Genomic DNA, 18,284 nt, shown 5'->3' on the forward strand with positions numbered 1-18,284 from the left:
TCAAGCGGCAAAGAAACTGGTATAGGCATGCGTATTCAAATACAGAGACGTATAAAAAGACAGAATACGGCGTTACTATCCGCAACGCCTTTAAAGACAAAAAGTGACTGGCGCAGTTGTTAGATTGGTTACTTCTGCCATAATGGTAGGTTATCAAGATTTAAATGACTTTGAACGCGGTGTTATAGTCAGAGCACGAGCGATGGCACACTGCATCTCCGAGGTAGCGATGAAGTGGGGATTTTCCCGTACGACCATTTCACGAGTGTACCGTGACAATCAGGAATCAGGCAAAACATCATATCTCCGATTCGCTGCGGCCAGAAAAAGATCCTACAAGAACGATGACTGAAGAGAATCCTTCAACGTGTTAGAAGTGCAATCCTTCCGCAAATTGCTGCTGATTTCAATATTGGGCTATCAACAAGTGTCAGCGTGCGAACCATTCAACCGAACATCACCGATGTGGGCTTCTGAACCGAAGACCCATTCGTGTATCCTTTATGACTGCACGACACAAAGTTTTACGCCTCGCCTGGTCCCGTCAACACCGACATTGGACTGTTGCTGACTTTAAACATGTTGCCTGGTCGGACGAGTCTCGTTTCAAATTGTATCGAACGGATGGACGTGTACGGGTATGGAGACAACCTCTTGAATCCATGGACCCTACATGTCAGCAGAGGACTGTTCAAGCTGATGGAGGCTCTGTAATGGTGTGGAGTGTGGGCAGTAGGAGTGATATGGGACCCCTGATACTTCTAGATACGACTCTGGCAGGTGACACGTACGTAAGCATTCTGTCGAATCACCTGCATCCATTCATGTCCATTGTGTATTCCGACGAACTTGGGCAGTTCCAGCAGGACAATGCGACCCTACACACGTCCAGAATTGCTGCAGAGTGGCTCGAGAAAAACTCTTAAACACTTCCACTGGCCACCAAATTCCCCAGATATGACATTATTGAGCATAATTGGGATGTCTTGCTACATGCTGTTCAGAAGAGATCTCCACCCCATCGTATTCTTACGGATTTATGGACAGCCCTGCAGGATTCATATTATCAGTTCCCTTCAGAACTACTTCAGACATTCGTCGAGTGAATGCCACGTCCTGTTGTGCCACTTCTGCGTGCTCGCGGGGATCCTGCACGATGTTGGGGAGGTGTACAAGTTCCTTTGGCTCTTCAGTGTATTTCCACCTTTGGTTTTTGATCCGTCTGTGTATTATGGGAATGGCATTGCGACGTACAAGGTATTTTTCAGTGAATCAGAAAATTAAAATTGAACAGAGTCATCCTGAAATCCGTCCGTTTTCAATCCTCTCGAAATTAAACAGAGTAACCGCTCTTAGTTTCAATTGAGAGCCCATCCGGGAAAGTGACTGTTAGATGACGTCATATTCTTCTTCGTCTGTTCTCTGGCGTTTGTCCTGTATAGTACACTGTCTAATTTTTCAGGATTAAAAAATTATTTTATTTTATATTTATTTTTTATTTTGGTTAAGTTTGTGGCCTGATGCTCTTCCTGACGCCATAATTCTAAAGAAAACCCAATGGAGGGAAGACGTGTGAGCCATTTGTTACTGAATCGTGTAGACTTTGTACTCTGTGTGATCGTATATACACTCTTTATGTATTGTATTCCCCGCGGGGATAATTTGGAGACCAGACCAGAATTTCTCGAAACGAGCGTGGGAAATCGCCTACAGACCACACTGAGGCCGGCCGGTGTACCAGTTCGCTATCGTTAATATGTCTTGCGGATGCAATCCCGGTTTGGCTCACCTGCATGTATCGCAGTCTAGCGCGCTGAACTTACGCTATACGCGCTCGTCACATCATGTCATACTTTTTTTTCATCAGTCTTCTGACTAGTTTGATGCTGTCCGCCATGAATTCCTCTCCTGTGTTAACCTCGCCGTCTCAGGGTAGCTCTTGCTACCTACGACCTCAGCTATTTGCTTCATGTACTCTAGTCTCCGTCTTTCTCTGTCTTCCTCTGCAGTTTTTACCCCTTACAGCTCCCTCTAGTACCACTGAACTTATTCCCTGATGTCCTAACAGATGCTCTAGCATATTGTCAGTGTTTTCCATGTATTTCTTTCCTCATCAGTTCTGCGCAGAACCTCCTCATTCTTTACCTTATCAGTCCACATACTTTTCAACATTCGTCTCTAGCACCACATTTCAAATGCTTAAATTCTCTTCTGTCCCGGTTTTCACAGTCTCTGTTTCATTATAATACAACGCTGTGCTCGAAATACACTTTCTCAGAAATGTCTTCCTCAAATTAAGGCCTGTATTTGGTAGTAGAGGACTTCTCTTGGCCATGAATAACCTGTTTGCCAGTGTTAGTCTACTATTATGTCTTCCTTGCTCCGTCCATCATGTGTTATTTTTCTCCCTAAGTAGCAGAAGTCCTTCACTTCGTCTCTTTCGTGATCCCAGTTTCGATATTAAGTTCCTCGCTGTTCTCATATCTGCTGCTTCTCATTACTTTCGTCTTTCTTCGATTTACTCACAATTCATACTCTGTACTCATAAGTCTATTCATTTGATTCAACAGATCTTGTAATTCTTATTGACTTTCACTGAGGATAGCATTATCATTAGAGAATCGTGTCATTGCCATCCTTTCAACATAAATTTTAATCCCACTCTTGAACCTTTCACTTATTTCCGTCATTGCTCCTGCGATGTGCAGATTGGACAATAGGGGCGAAAGACCACAGCACTAGCTTTTTAATCTGAGCGCTTCGTTCTTTGTCTTCCAGTCTTATTGTTCCTTCTTCGTTCTTGTACCTACTGTGTATTACACGTCTTTTCCTGTAGCCTACTCATAGTTTACTCAGAATTCCGAACATGTTGCATAATTTGACACTGTCGAACGCTTTTTCAAGATCGACAAATCATATGAACGGCTTAACTGAAACAAACTAATAACCTTCAAAATTGTAATTTTAGATCTTACTGTTATTAAAATTTTACACCCCTATAAATGCAGTCTAGAATCATAATTGAATGTAAGACCAATAATGGTAAGAGAGAAAACTCTCATCAGATTTACAGTCTACCACGAATAATTTCAGCCAGCTTACCACAAAACGAAAAAATTTTCTTCTGCAATTAACCACAGGACAACAAACTGGAAAACAACTACCTAATTTAATTAAGGCTACTTTCATTACCACTCTACTAGACATACACTCCTGGAAATTGAAATAAGAACACCGTGAATTCATTGTCCCAGGAAGGGGAAACTTTATTGACACATTCCTGGGGTCAGATACATCACATGATCACACTGACAGAACCACAGGCACATAGACACAGGCAACAGAGCATGCACAATGTTGGCACTAGTACAGTGTATATCCACCTCTCGCAGCAATGCAGGCTGCTATTCTCCCATGGAGACGATCGTAGAGATGCTGGATGTAGTCCTGTGGAACGGCTTGCCATGCCATTTCCACCTGGCGCCTCAGTTGGACCAGCGTTCGTGCTGGACGTGCAGACCGCGTGAGACGACGCTTCATCCAGTCCCAAACATGCTCAATGGGGGACAGATCCGGAGATCTTGCTGGCCAGGGTAGTTGACTTACACCTTCTAGAGCACGTTGGGTGGCACGGGATACATGCGGACGTGCATTGTCCTGTTGGAACAGCAAGTTCCCTTGCCGGTCTAGGAATGGTAGAACGATGGGTTCGATGACGGTTTGGATGTACCGTGCACTATTCAGTGTCCCCTCGACGATCACCAGTGGTGTACGGCCAGTGTAGGAGATCGCTCCCCACACCATGATGCCGGGTGTTGGCCCTGTGTGCCTCGGTCGTATGCAGTCCTGATTGTGGCGCTCACCTGCACGGCGCCAAACACGCATACGACCATCATTGGCACCAAGGCAGAAGCGACTCTCATCGCTGAAGACGACACGTCTCCATTCGTCCCACCATTCACGCCTGTCGCGACACCACTAGAGGCGGGCTGCACGATGTTGGGGCGTGAGCGGAAGACGGCCTAACGGTGTGCGGGACCGTAGCCCAGCTTCATGGAGACGGTTGCGAATGGTCCTCGCCGATACCCCAGGAGCAACAGTGCACGTGCACCTTCCGCCGACCACTGGCGACAACATCGATGTACTGTGGAGACCTCACGCCCCACGTGTTGAGCAATTCGGCGGTACGTCCACCCGGCCTCCCGCATGCCCACTATACGCCCTCGCTCAAAGTCCGTCAACTGCACATACGGTTCACGTCCACGCTGTCGCGGCATGCTACCAGTGTTAAAGACTGCGATGGAACTCCGTATGCCACGGCAAACTGGCTGACACTGACGGCGGCGGTGCACAAATGCTGCGCAGCTAGCGCCATTCGACGGCCAACACCGCGGTTCCTGGTGTGTCCGCTGTGCCGTGCGTGTAATCATTGCTTGTACAGCCCTCTCGCAGTGTCCGGAGCAAGTATGGTGGGTCTGACACACCGGTGTCAATGTGTTCTTTTTTCCATTTCCAGGAGTGTATATCTACGACCACTCCCAATACCAACTACTATTTATTTTTGCCCGACTACAGGTTAAACCTCACACGACGGGGGAAGTGGGGAAGCCCACATCTCACCAAATCTCACCAATGGGCAAGAAGAATCAAAATTTTGAAGAAAACTCTCATGTAATTAGCGGAGTTCCCCTAATATTTCCATGGCATGTCTTAGTGGAGACGCTGTCGCTATGCATTAAGTTTTTGCGGATATACAATATCTCTTTGTTTATATACAAGTGCATGTCCCTATTAGATATTTAAATAATTTCACAACCCCTAGATGTTTCCCACTAATGCTATAGGTCGATATTATCACATATTATCTTTTGTTTGAAAGCTACCCACGTTTAGAGACGGCCGACATTCTGTATACCAAGTGGACGTTCTCCCTCACAAGGGGATGGCGCTTTCTCGCACCACCGATTTCATCCAAATTTATGATATGTGCAGGGTGTAGGCAAAAGTGGGAGCTCCAGATTGCCAACCGCTTAGAAAAAATAAGTTCAATATATTGTGCATTCTTTCGCTTTGTTTTCAGTGTAAGTAACGTAAAAATTGAAAATGTAAAAAAAAATCCGCACAGGCACTCGACCCCGTGACCCTCTGATTATCATTCTGTACTGTTTCCGCTGCGTCAAACGCTGGCTGCAAGCTGCGCTGATACACTTAAATGACTCACAGTTCGCTCGACCCGTGTCGAAAATGCTATTTTCTCTAGAGGCTTGGCCATCTGGAGGTCCCACTTCAGTCACTTTACTTCTGCTCAACCCCTGTATACACTATAAATACGGACAAAATCGCTGACGACGAGTAGGCGCCGTCCCCTTGTAAACCGCATCAAACGAGGTGACATGCCACTGCACTTGCGTTGGAAGGACTGGAATTAGTTCAGCCTGTGGTGACTCGCTAGTACAAGTAGCAGTACTAATAGTAGAAGCGGCAGAAGCAGAATATTTAGGTTATTCCGTGATTTCCCTAAAGTGCTTAAGGCCAATGCCGGGATAGTGCCTTTGAAAAGGAGCTCGTGATCCGTCTACAATGACCTCGTCCTCGACGGAACGTTAAACCCTAGTCAGCCTTCTTGCCTTGTGTTCGGCAAGTGGTGCTGCTTTACCTTACTGTCGTTCAGCGACAAAACTATCCTATACACAACAGTTAGTAGCTGCACAATTGGAGTGATTTACTGAGCCCTTCTCTTAAATTATTTATGTACTAATGGAGGAGCCTGGCGTTGCCCAGGTAATTATTTATGGCTGTGCATCGACGCCCGTACCACGCACCGTCTGGCCTTTCGCTTAATGTCTATGACGTTGTATCTCCTGAACTATGTCGTGCACAATGGTATAATTTTTTAGGTACATTAAGCTACATATGTGGATACTGTTTGCTAAAGTTATTGCTAGATACAGTTAGTAGCAAAGGAGTAATAAATTTTAACATCAAGCGTGATGCGGAAGTTCTTCACGCGTCTCGTGTTTATGACGTCTTATCTCCTCAACAATGTGTCGTACTACGATATAATTTAGCCTTTACATTCGGTGCTATAAGCGCATACTGTCTGAAAAACGTGTCTCGAATACAGTTAGTAGTAAAGACATATTAAATGATAACGTCATGGCTCATGCAGTACTTTCACTGCATGAACAGCGTAAAAGGGGTAAGTAATAAACATTTTTCCTTTCATTTTGTAGTGCTAGTCAGCGATAAAAAATTTCTTAAAGGTTTGAAATTATGTGTAAAGTTTGTTGCAATTCGCTAATTGCTCCCATTCTCAAATACTGCATGAATAAAGTTTGGGAATTAAGGTATCGTGTGTCACGAATCTTTTTCGCCCTCATCCCCATCCCTTTCATAGGTAGGTGGCTCTTGCCTCCTTAACGATTGTTGCTCGACAGTAACGTATGTGTGTACCACGTTTGGTTGAAATTGGTCTGGTGGTTTAGGAGCAGATGTTGAACATATATGCACACACACACACACATACACAAATATCTATTTTTGTAATATATATGGATATTGCGATCGTTAGACATCCTATTTTCTTGTAATACAACACGTGCTAATTTCGCTTGTGTCGTATATTCACCGTCTACTATAGGAACAGTCAAACCTCTTCCAGCCCGTGACACAAACCAGTTGATAACTAACAAAGTGACATGGCTGTGCTTCCAGGTGATTGACCTGCTGAACCCGGGATCGGCGCGGAAGCCGCTGGCGGTGCGCTGGTCCAAAAAGACGCGCAGTTTCTTCGTGGAGAACCTGTTCAGCGTCGACTGTGAGACCCTCGATGACCTACTCGCCGTGCTCGAGGAAGGTCAGTTGGAAAACGCTGCACCCCTCTACAGTTTCCATAGTTTAGACCTAGCGCAGCACTGCATTGTCGAGGAGAAAAGTTATGGCCTAGCCTAGCAACTGACGTGTAGCTTAGCCACCATAGTCTACCTACACGTGAATTGTTTTCTATTTTTTTAGCATTTTATTCCCTTGCGCGAAAGGGCCCATCCACCCCTCCCCCTTTCACACAGGGAAATGAAATGCTCAAACAAGGAAATAAAACTATCTCTCAACGAAATGCAAATTGAAAAACACAATGTATAATTTACCGCGTACATTTGAGCAAGACAGGACTCTTAACAAAAAGCAACTACAAATCTGTATAATGTGGCTAAGCTACACGATATTAAAAATGTACTTATAACACTTCATATTTAAGAAGATTAAAACAATAGAATTAAAACAGAATAAAAATTATTTGTTTAGGTGATCTACTATAAAAATACAGATGATGATAGTACACTCTAAGACAAAAAAAAACGACACAATAGAAAAGAGTTATGCAAATTAGTCAAAAACTGATATTCATAAAAGTATGGTCGGAAAATGCAAAATTGGAAACTTTGGCGGCCAATGGATGAATGTGTGACGCTGCAGCGCAATTTCACCGTGTAGCTGGCAAGGATAGTAAACAGGGGACATGTCGATACCTCGGCTTAGTCTCTGCGAATGTCATACTGTGTGCTCTGGTGGGAAGTAATTATGCCTCGCAGACAGGCGCCTAAACAATATACTTACATGTCAGCGTTTGAGAGATGATGGATGATGTTTGGTTTGTGGGGCTCTCAACTGCGCGGTCCACAGCGCTCGTACAAAGTCCCAATTGTTTCACAGTCCACTCTATCCACTGCCACAAATGAAGATTATGATGATGAAATGACGAGGACAGCACAAACACAAAATTTCCGGGCAGAGAAAATACCCAGTCCGACCGGGAATCGAACCTGGGACCCCGTGATCCAGAGGCAGCAAGGTTAACCCCTAGACCACGAGCTGCGGACGGCATTTGAGAGAGGAGGTGTAGTGCGCTCAAAGAAGCCTGTTTGAGTAATCGACACATCGCTCGACATTTGAACAGATGACGGAAGAACGAGTGAACCGTGGCCGAACACAGCGTCAAGAAAGAAGCGGACAAGCAATTGTCAGAGAGGGTCTTAGAGTCCCAGGCTCATCATTATCACCAATCCGACGTGCAACTGGTGCTTCAGCAACCACAAAGACCATTAATAGGTGATTCACAGAAAGGGGGCTATGATCACTGCAGGACTACGGTCAAGGCACCTCTGGCGCCGACTATCATTGACCTCTGTACACCAATAAGCCCGTCTCCATAGGTGTCGGCCACATTCGGCCTGGAATCTCATTGACTGGAGGAGAATTGTATTCAGTGAGCCGGCCGGTGTGGCCGAGCGGTTCTAGGCGCTTCAGTCTGGAACCGCGCGACCGCTACGGTCGCAGATTCGAATCCGGCCTCGGGCATGGATGTGTGTGATGTCCTTAGGTTAGTTAGATTTAAATAGTTCTAAGTCTAGGGGATTGATGACCTCAGATGTTAAGTCCCATAGTGCTCAGAGCTATTTGAACCATTTGTATTCAGTGATAATCTGAGCTACGATGACCAGCGAAGGTGTGTTTGGAGATATACATACGTTCATACATCGACGGCGGCGGGATAGCAACCCGACTGTCGTCCGCTACACGGCCCAACAGTTCTGAGTGAAGGTCTGGGGTGCCATTTTATTTCATTTTATTTACTTTATTTAAATGTCAAGTTCCGTAGGACCAAATTGAGGAGCGAATCTCCAAGGTCATGGAACGTGTCAGTACATGAACTTACAACATAAAAAGTAATAACAGATAAAAATAAATGTTCATGAACCTGAAAGAAAATCAGTCCATAAGTTTAAGCAAACGCTATCAACAATACAATGAGAGTCATCTTAATTTTTCAAGGAACTCCTCGACAGAATAGAAGGATTGACCCATGAGGAAACTCTTCAGTTTCGATTTTAAAGCGCGTGGATTACTGCTAAGATTTTTGAATTCGAGCGGCAGCTTATTGAAAATAGATGCACCAGTATACTGCACACCTTTTTGCACAAGAGTTAAGGAAGTACGATCCAAATGGCGATTTGATTTCTGCCGAGTATTAATCGAGTGAAAGCTGCTTATTGTTGGAAATAAACTAATATTGGTAACAAGAAACGACAATAAGGAATATACATATTGAGGCGCCAATGTCAAAATACCCAGACTCGTGAAAAGAGGTCGAGAAGAGGTTCGTGAACTCACACCACTTATTGCCCGAACCGCCCGTTTCTGAGCCAAAAATATCCTTCTAGAATGGGAAGAGTTACCCCAAAACATAACACCATACGACATAAGTGAATGAAAATAAGCAAAGTAGACTAATTTACGTGTCGAAATATCATTCACTTTCGATACCGTTAGAATAGTGAAAATGGCAGTATTAAGTCATTGAACAAGATCCTGAACATGGGCTTTCCACGACAGCTTACTATCTATCTGAACACCTAGGAATTTGAACTGTTCAGTGTCACTAATCATATGCCCGCTCTGTGAGATTAAAACGTCAGGTTTTGTCGAATTGTGTGTTAGGAACTGTAAAAACTGGGTCTTACTGTGATTTAACGTTAGTTTATTTTCTACAAGCCATGAACTGAGGTCATGTACTGCTCTACTTGAAAACGAGTCAATGTTGCACACAACATGCTTTACTACCAAGCTAGTGTCATTAGCAAACAGAAATATTTTAGAGTTACCCATAATACTAGAGGGCATATCATTTATATAAATAAGGAACAGGAGCGGCCCCAACACTGATCCCTGGGGCACCCCCCACTTGACAGTGCCCCACGCAGATCACACATCACAGCCGTTATCAACATTGTGAATAATGACCTTTTGCTGCCTGTTGCTAAAGTAAGAGGTGAACCAATTGTGAGTTACTCCCCTTATTCCGTAATGGTCCAACTTCTGGAGCAATATTGTGTGATCAACACAGTCAAATGCCTTTGTTAAATCAAAAAATACGCCAAGCGTTCGAAACTTTTGTTTAGCCCATCCAGTACCTCACAGAGAAAAGAGAATATAGTATTTTCAGTTGTTAAACGACTTCTAAAGCCGAACTGTACATTTGATAGCAAATCGTGTGATATAAAATGATCAATTAACCTTACATACACAGCCTTTTCGATAACTTTTGCAAACACTGATGGCATAGAAATAGGTCTAAAATTATCTACATTATCCCTTTCTCCCTTTTTCTAAAGCGGCTTTACTACTGAGTTCTTCAATCGCTCAGGAAACTGTCCAATCCTAAAGGAAAATTACAAATATGGCTAAATACAGGGCTAACATGTGCAGCACAGTACTTTAATATTCTACTAGACACTCCATCATAGCCATGAGAGTTCTTAGTCTTTGATTATTGTCTCAATCTCCCTTTTGTGTGTATGACAGAGGAGTATTTCAGACGTCAATCTCGGAAAGGCATTTGCTAAGAAATTTATATGATTTCCTGTAGATACTAAATTTTTATTTAATTCACCAGCAATGCTCAGAAAATGGTTGTTAAATACTGTACATATATCTGATTTATCAGTACCAGAAATATTATTACTGCAAACTGACTTTATATCGTCATCCTTGTGCTGCTGACCAGACACTTCCTTCACAACTGACCATATGGCTTTAATTTTATCCTGTGAATTAGCTATTCTATTTGCACACCACATACTTTTTGCCTTGCTAATAACATTTTAAGCACCTTACAATACTGTTTGTAATGGGCTACTGTAGCTTGATTGTGACTACTTCTAACAAAAAAAAATGGTTCAAATGGCTCTGAGCACTATGGGACTCAACATCTTAGGTCATAAGTCCTCTAGAACTTAGAACTACTTAAACCTAACTAACCTAAGGACATCACACACACCCATGCCCGAGGCAGGATTCGAACCTGCGATCGTAGCAGCCCCGCCGTTCCGGACTGCAGCGCCAGAACCGCTAGACCACCGCGGCCGGCTGACTACTTCTAACATTTTGATATAATTCCCGCTTTGTTCTACCTGATATCCTTATCCCACTAGTCAGCCAACCGGGCTGTCCATTACTGCTGGTATCCCGTTTAGAATGTTCTAATGGAAAGCAACTCTCAAAGAACATGAGAAATGTGTATGGAAAGCATTGTATTTATCATCTATATTATCGGCACTATAAACATTTTGGCACTCTTGATCCTTGACAAGTTTTGAAAAACTCTCTATTGCTGTTGGATTAACTTTCCTACGTAGTTTGTAATTAAATACGACATTGATTAAAGTACAAAAACCTTTTAGTGTTAAAATTTGTGCATCATGGTCTGAAAGGCCATTCACCGTTTTACTAACAGAATGCCCATCTAGTAATGAAGAATGAATAAAAATATTATCTATGACTGTGCTACTGTTCCCCTGCACCCAAGTTGGAAAAAACACAGTTTGCGTCAGATCATATGAATTTAGGAGATCTACCAACATCCTTTTTCTTGCATAATCATGTACAAAATTAATATTGAAGTCACCACATAGAACTACTTTCTGGTACTTCCTACAAAGTGAATCAAGAACCCTCTCTAGCTTAAGCAAAAATGCTCTGAAGTCAGAGTTAGGGGACCTATAAACAACAGCAATTAGAAGTTTAGTTTCACTAAATTCAACTAATGCTGCACAACTTTCAAATATCTGTTCAGTGCAGTGTCGTGATACGTCTATGGACTCAAATGAAATACTGTTTTTTACGTACAGAGCCACTCCCCCACCCCACAAGGAACTCCTTGAGGAACTGCCAGCTAATCTGTGCCTGGTAAAGGAAGCCTCTGAATTATCAAATTATTTAAGTGGTGCTCTGATATGCCAATAATTTCAGAGTTAACATCTATTAGCAGTTCACTAACTTTATCTCTAATACCGCTTATATTTTGATGAAATATGCTAATTCCTTCTCTACTTGGAAACATTACATCCCCTGGAGGTGAGCCCTTAGATAGAGGCACTTCCTTTAAGCAGGTATACCTATCAGCTGACTTCAGTCTAAAAAAGGTGCAGCTCTAACACCAACTGCTATACGTATTTTTCCATGAGTGATACCACTACCACCACCCACTACACTGTCACCTGTAAGCTTAGCCAGCATCCCCTTCCCATACCTATTGAGGTGCAGGCCATGCCTAGTGAAACCCCATCTACTGATAGACCCAGCTGGCACCACTGAGATGTGATCCATGCCCTCCGCCATCAGTGCCCTCCCCAGCCCCACATCAACGCGCCTAACAGCCGCATTAAGGTGAAGCCGATCAATACGCTGAAACAGTTGCACGAAATGCACATTAGTACCACCAGTTTGAGCAGCTATCTTAACCAAGTCACCACTGACATCATATTCCCCGTCCCTATCGGGACTGTTCCATGCTCCACCCACTATCACTACCTGATCTTCTTTCGTAAAATTCTTACATAACTTCCCTATGCTTTCAGTCACCTGAGCCAACCCTGCACTAGGCTTCACAATGCTGGTGACCTGGTACTCACTCCCCAACACTTCCTGCAACACTTCCCTCTACCGTGGGAACTACCTAGCAGCAGAACCTTCTTTCTGCTAGACTTTGCAACTAACCTAGGCCTCCTAATTAATGAGGACTGCTGCAAGTTACCTACATCTACGGCTACACGAGGCTCCTCTCCAGGACCTCTTTTGTTGCCATACGCAACACACTTATAGCACAGCGGTACGTTATTTGTAAAATTGGAAATTTGTGGTAGGTTCCTATGGGACCAAACTGCTGAGGTCATTGGTCCCTAGGCTTACACACTACGTAATCTAACTTAAACTAACTTACGCTAAGGACAACACACACTCATGCCCGAGGGAGGACTCGAACCTCCGACGGGGGGGGGGGGGGGGGGGGAGCCGCGCGAACCGGCCCCGTTATGTTCCCCTTCATGTCAAGCCGTCTTGAGCTTACATTTCAGAAAGATAATGCCCACTCGCACACGGCGAGAGTTTCTACTGCTCGTCTTCGTGCTTGTCAAACCATACCTTGGCCAGCAAGGTCGCGGGATCTTTCTCCATCCAAGAACGTTTGGAGAATTATGAGCAGCGTCCTTCAGCCAGCTCCGGATTTTGACAAGACAGAATTTGGCACGATATCCGTCAGAAGGACATCTAACAACTCTCATAATCTATAAATGCCGGCATAAAGGCCAGAGATGGAGCAGCACATTGACTTGCTCAATTTGTGAAGCTCTTACTCTTTAAGAAATCATCCAATTTTTCTGAAACTGTAACGAATTGTTTGTCTGTATGGATACATCACATCTACCGATTTCCGTCCCATTCGAATAATTCCTTCGTGGTATGTCTTTTTTTGTTGTTATGTTTTCTTAGAGTGTATATTGTGTTAGATATTAACGACTTTCTGTCCATTCACTTATTGAGCGAGGGAAAAGTGAGTGACTATATGCTTCTGTACGCACCCTAATCTCTGTCAGCTTATTTTCCAGAGGCCTACACGAGGATATGGAGGAGGCAAATTAATGGTCGTAGAGTCTTCTTCGGATACAGATTCTCTAATTTCACCGAAGAGGGAATGGCGAGAATTACGTTGTCTTTCTTCCAGGAGTAGTTTAAATTCACCGAGAATTTCAGTTACACTTTAGTATGCGTTATACCGACCTGTTACTATCTTAGCAGCGCGTCTATCAATTCGTTCAGTGTCTGTTGTAATGCCTACTTGATAAGGACTCCAAACACTGGATCACTACTCTAGTATTGTCGTAGTAGCGTCTTGTATGCGATTACCTCTACGAATGCATTGCAGTTTCCCTGAACCCTACCAACAAACCTGCCTTCTATTCGCCTTCCCTAATTCTGGTTTTACGTTATTGACCCATTTTACCTTCCTTCTTAGCATTGCACTTAAATAATTATACGATCTGACATGCTGAAGTTGTTCACTAATCAGCTTTAAAACGAAAAGTTTGGGGTTCTTTCTATTTGTTACAAGTGTTACCTTCAATTTATCCATATCCATAAATTCAACAAATAGAAATATTGTCCAATCTTTCCGCATTTCCCTACAATAGTCCAATGATGGTACTTTTCTACTGACAGCATCCTCAGCAAATAATTGTGTACTACTGCTCACCCTATATGACAGAGTACTCATGTATAGATGTATTGAGAACATTAGAGGTCCTCTTACGCTACCTTTCTGTGGAACATCCACGATCAAATTACATAGTGCAACACGAAATACAGCGTGACCCAAAAGACAGTTAATATTTGAAAATGTTCTAATTCAGGGAATAGCGTAGGTAGAGACGTAAAACTTGATACACCTGCCTTAAATGCGATGGGGTTCTACTGAAACAAAAAACTTCTGCAAAAAGCGACCAATAGATGGCACTGAACAGCAACACTTCAATGACGCAGCATAAGAATCGCGTATAAAATAAGCTGTTGTCAGAGATCGAGTGCCTCACCCCCCCCCCTTCTGTACCTTTTGTATACGGCGGACATGCCGCCGCCGTCACCCCCGCTTCCACCTTCTCCAGTTGACCGATGACACCGCCTTCCTTGCCCTTGCCCCCACCCTGCAGCGTTCCCAACACCTTCTCCAATCCCATCTTGACCGGTTCACCGCTTGGTGCAACAAGTGGTTGCTAAATGTCAATCCCTCCAAAACCCAGGCGATCATTGTAGGCAAAACCACCCCTTCCTTCCGCCTCCTCGATTTCTATCTAACCATCTATGGCCGTCCTATCGCCCTCACCCCCACCCTTAAGTACCTTGGCGTCACCCTCGACCGTCGCCTCTCCTGGACCCCCTATCTCCGGACATCCAAGCCAAGGCACACTCCCGACTCCGTCTGCTCAAGCTCCTTTCCGGCTGTACATGGGGTCTGGACCCCTCTACACCTATAAATCCCTCATTCGCCCTATCCAATGTTACGCCCATCTGGCCTGGATCTCCGCCCCCCCCCCCTACCTTTTATAAATCCCTTCAGATCCTTGAACGCCATGCTCTCCGCCTCGCCTATCGCATCCGTCTCCCCTCCCCCACGTGGATCCTGTACGACCTAATTCCGTTCCCGCACCTCCTCCTTTTCCTTGAAAGGATATGGATCCTGTACACCTCCCGTAAACTCGATCGTCCTCAGCCGCTTGTCTCACCCATCCTCTCCCACACCTGCCTGCTGCCACCCCTGTATTCCCACATCCCACCCGGTCTCCATCTCTCCACCCTCCTTACCCTCTCCCAAGGTGGCTTCCACCAGCTCCCCCTCCCTGATGATGCCCTCCTCCCCTCCATCTACCCCTCCTACAAACTTTGATCCTCCCTCCCTCTTCCTCTGTTTGCTCCTTTGGGCACCCTCCCTCCCATCTCTCCCCCTTCCCTCCCTCCTCCATTTCTCCCCACTCCTCCCCTGGGCTTCCCCTCCCCTGTCCCTCTACTCCTCCTCCCATCTCCTCAGCCATTGGCATCTTTGTTCTCCCCTCTCCCCCCCCCCTTCACCCTTCTTCCCCCTCTTGGCAGGTCCCCGGACTTACACACGCTACGTGGACATTCGCGCGCCGGAGATCATCGCCATCAGTGTCTCGTGTGTGCCGTCGTGTTTAGTGTTCAGTGTTCACCGTCGCACTCCATCGTTCACCTGTGCCACCGACATTTTCAGTGTTTGTGCGTCGTGTCACCAGTTTGTAGTGTGGATTATCGTAGAGTGTGAACGGCTCCGTGTTTGTCTTTATGTGTCTACTGTTTTATTACCCACCGTTATGTAACTTATGTGTATTCTTTCTGTTGTTTCTTTGTCCATTCTATGGCTGAAGAGCAGCATAACATGCTGCTGACAGCCTGCCTGTTGTACGGGTTTAAAAATAACAATAAAGAAAAAAAAAGAGAGATCGAGTGTTACAGAATCGCATCGTACCTAGCCTAGCAGATTAACACCTGCTGGAAGTTACGACCTCTATACAGGATGGCGCTCCACCCCAAACTTTTATGCATGTGAAAGATCTCTTGCGCAGATCGTTTGGTGAGTATCGCATGCCGAGCCGCCAGGTCTGTCATTTTTGGCCTCCCACGTCCCCAGGCCTCAATCCGTATCATTATTGGTTGCCGACTTATCATGAGGTCGTAAGTCTACCACAATCGTCCAACCTCATTAGGGGTACTAAAAGCCAACATCCGACGGCAATTTCTCACCATACCTATTGATATCCTGACACAATATTGTCCCTCGACTACAGGATTGGTTGATGAATGATGGCCAACACGCTGAGCATTTGTCACAAGGAACACCGTCTTTGCTAAAAATCAGTTACTATGATAATTATTGCTTCTGTACCACATGAAGCGTCATATTTTGGTCATTTTGTACATTTTTTTATTTTTAGTAAATTCCCATATCACTTTAAGCATTGTGTCAATTTTTACCCTTCTACCTACATTACTCCGTGAAATATTGAATTTTTAAATGTTGACGCATCAAACCAGTCTGAGGACTGAAGACCACAACAACAAATGTTAACGGACTTTTGTGTCATCCTGTATTTCATGTTTAGTTGTATTGACAAAACAAAGGACTGTTATCACGTAGTTAAGGAACTTGGGTGGAAAGTATAGAAACAAAGGCGTGTTTCAGGTATGCGGAACAGGTCTGTGGGCAGGCACAACATGAACGAGTACTCGAGCCGCAGCCACACCATCCTGACGGTGCACATCACGTCAGAGCAGCAGGTGAGTCCACACTCACTTCAAACACGTATTGCCCACCTGCGACTTTACACGCGGTCCAGCAGTTCACACTGCAGGCTTCTAGAGGCTGTAGAGAAAACGTAGTACGTAAAATTTAACACAAAAAATATCCAAAACTACTCTTTTAAGTGTAACATCCAAAACACTTTCTAAACTCTTGCGATGATACTGACATTTTTTACGTAGTTTTCCTCTGTGGTACCCTACAATGACTGTCTACATGATGTAAAGACCTGATGTCCTCTGTTTGCAAACTGCGTCAACGATTCGTACATTTGGCAGCTACTGCCAGGCTCTATTTCAGGGAAAAGTAGATAGGTCGAGGAAGACCATCTGCTGCCGCCAGTGCCTCTGTATTTGAAGAGTCTTGTTCACGAAATTCTGGTTTAATCCGGGTCAGATATGGCTGCAGAGTTATGGGTCCGTAACAAATGAATTACTGCACAGCAGGTAGTTTTGCACAACTATGTCGGAACGTGTTGCGTAATTAGAGTTTCTATAACGAATTTAATGGTCGCCATATTGAGCAATTTTTGTACGTACCCATTTAACACACTTCAATATTAGCACGCGAAACTCAAAAATGTTGTTCTAGTACGCTATCTTCGTTACGTGGTTACAAATTGCTAGGTAAAACTTGCTCCACAGATTCGCTCCCATAGAAGCGTGTAATACAAATCATATGTGCTCTAAAGTAATTTTGTTTTAAAAGTGTATCGGCAAACCATAATTATACCAAACGCCCTCAATTATCACAATACCTGTCTTCCCCTCACATTTTGCTCTCTACGGTCCCTTTGATACCATGGAAGTTATGCAGTGATGTGTTGACACACGTCTTACTATAGTGCACCTCCTTATGGTCAATGTTTTCCACACATCCCGCTCCTGGCGCATTCCCTAGAAAAACCATATTTCTTTCCGCATCAGTCCACTTAATTTTCAGCTGCCCTCTAACAGCAGGTCGCATACGCTTCGATACACTACTTCTCCGGTTTCCACACAGTCCGTGATTCACTTCATTGCTGTGCTCCAGACGTAAATGCTAAGAAATGCCGGCCGCGGTGGTCTAGCGGTTCTAGGCGCTCAGTCCGGAACCGCGCGACCGCTACGGTCGCAGGTTCGAATCCTAGCTCGGGCATGGATGTGTGTGATGTCCTTAGGTTAGTTAGGTTTAAGTAGTTCTAAGTTCTAGGGGACTGATGACCACAGATGTTAAGTCCCATAGCGCTCAGAGCCATTTGAACCTTTTTTTTTTTTTTTTTGCTAAGAAATTTTGCCGTATATTCTCAGAAATTATTTCCTCACTTGAAGCTCTACGTTTAATACCAGTAGTTTTCTTCGGGCAAATAACGTTCTTTTTCCCTGTGCTAATCGGCTTTTAATGTACTCTCTGCTTAGTTCGTATTGCGTTGTTTCGCTCCAAGCAAAATCCGATAACTGTTATAGAAAAACTGACAGATTTGTAATTAGTTCTATGGTGGGTCGAACTTTTGCTCTATAAAAGGAACTTTCCTGAATCTCGAGCTTCCTATTATAGAGTTTATTAGTCTCTACCTGTCCCTGAGTGCCAGTTCGACTGAAGTTCC

General features: G+C 44.3%; 1 protein-coding gene across 1 annotated transcript in view; it reads left to right on the forward strand.

Moving 5' to 3' along the window:
• LOC126161568 (kinesin-like protein KIF12) overlaps window positions 1-18,284 on the forward strand; it is a 605,396-nt gene that overhangs the window by 374,644 nt on the left and 212,468 nt on the right. The window contains exons 7-8 of the mRNA XM_049917513.1: window positions 6,715-6,856; window positions 16,583-16,677. Coding sequence (XP_049773470.1) covers window positions 6,715-6,856; window positions 16,583-16,677 — 237 coding nt within the window. The remainder of the gene's footprint in view (window positions 1-6,714; window positions 6,857-16,582; window positions 16,678-18,284) is intronic.

The sequence above is a fragment of the Schistocerca cancellata genome, chromosome 1, assembly GCF_023864275.1.
Source record: "Schistocerca cancellata isolate TAMUIC-IGC-003103 chromosome 1, iqSchCanc2.1, whole genome shotgun sequence".
In the NCBI taxonomy this organism is placed as follows: domain Eukaryota; kingdom Metazoa; phylum Arthropoda; class Insecta; order Orthoptera; family Acrididae; genus Schistocerca; species Schistocerca cancellata.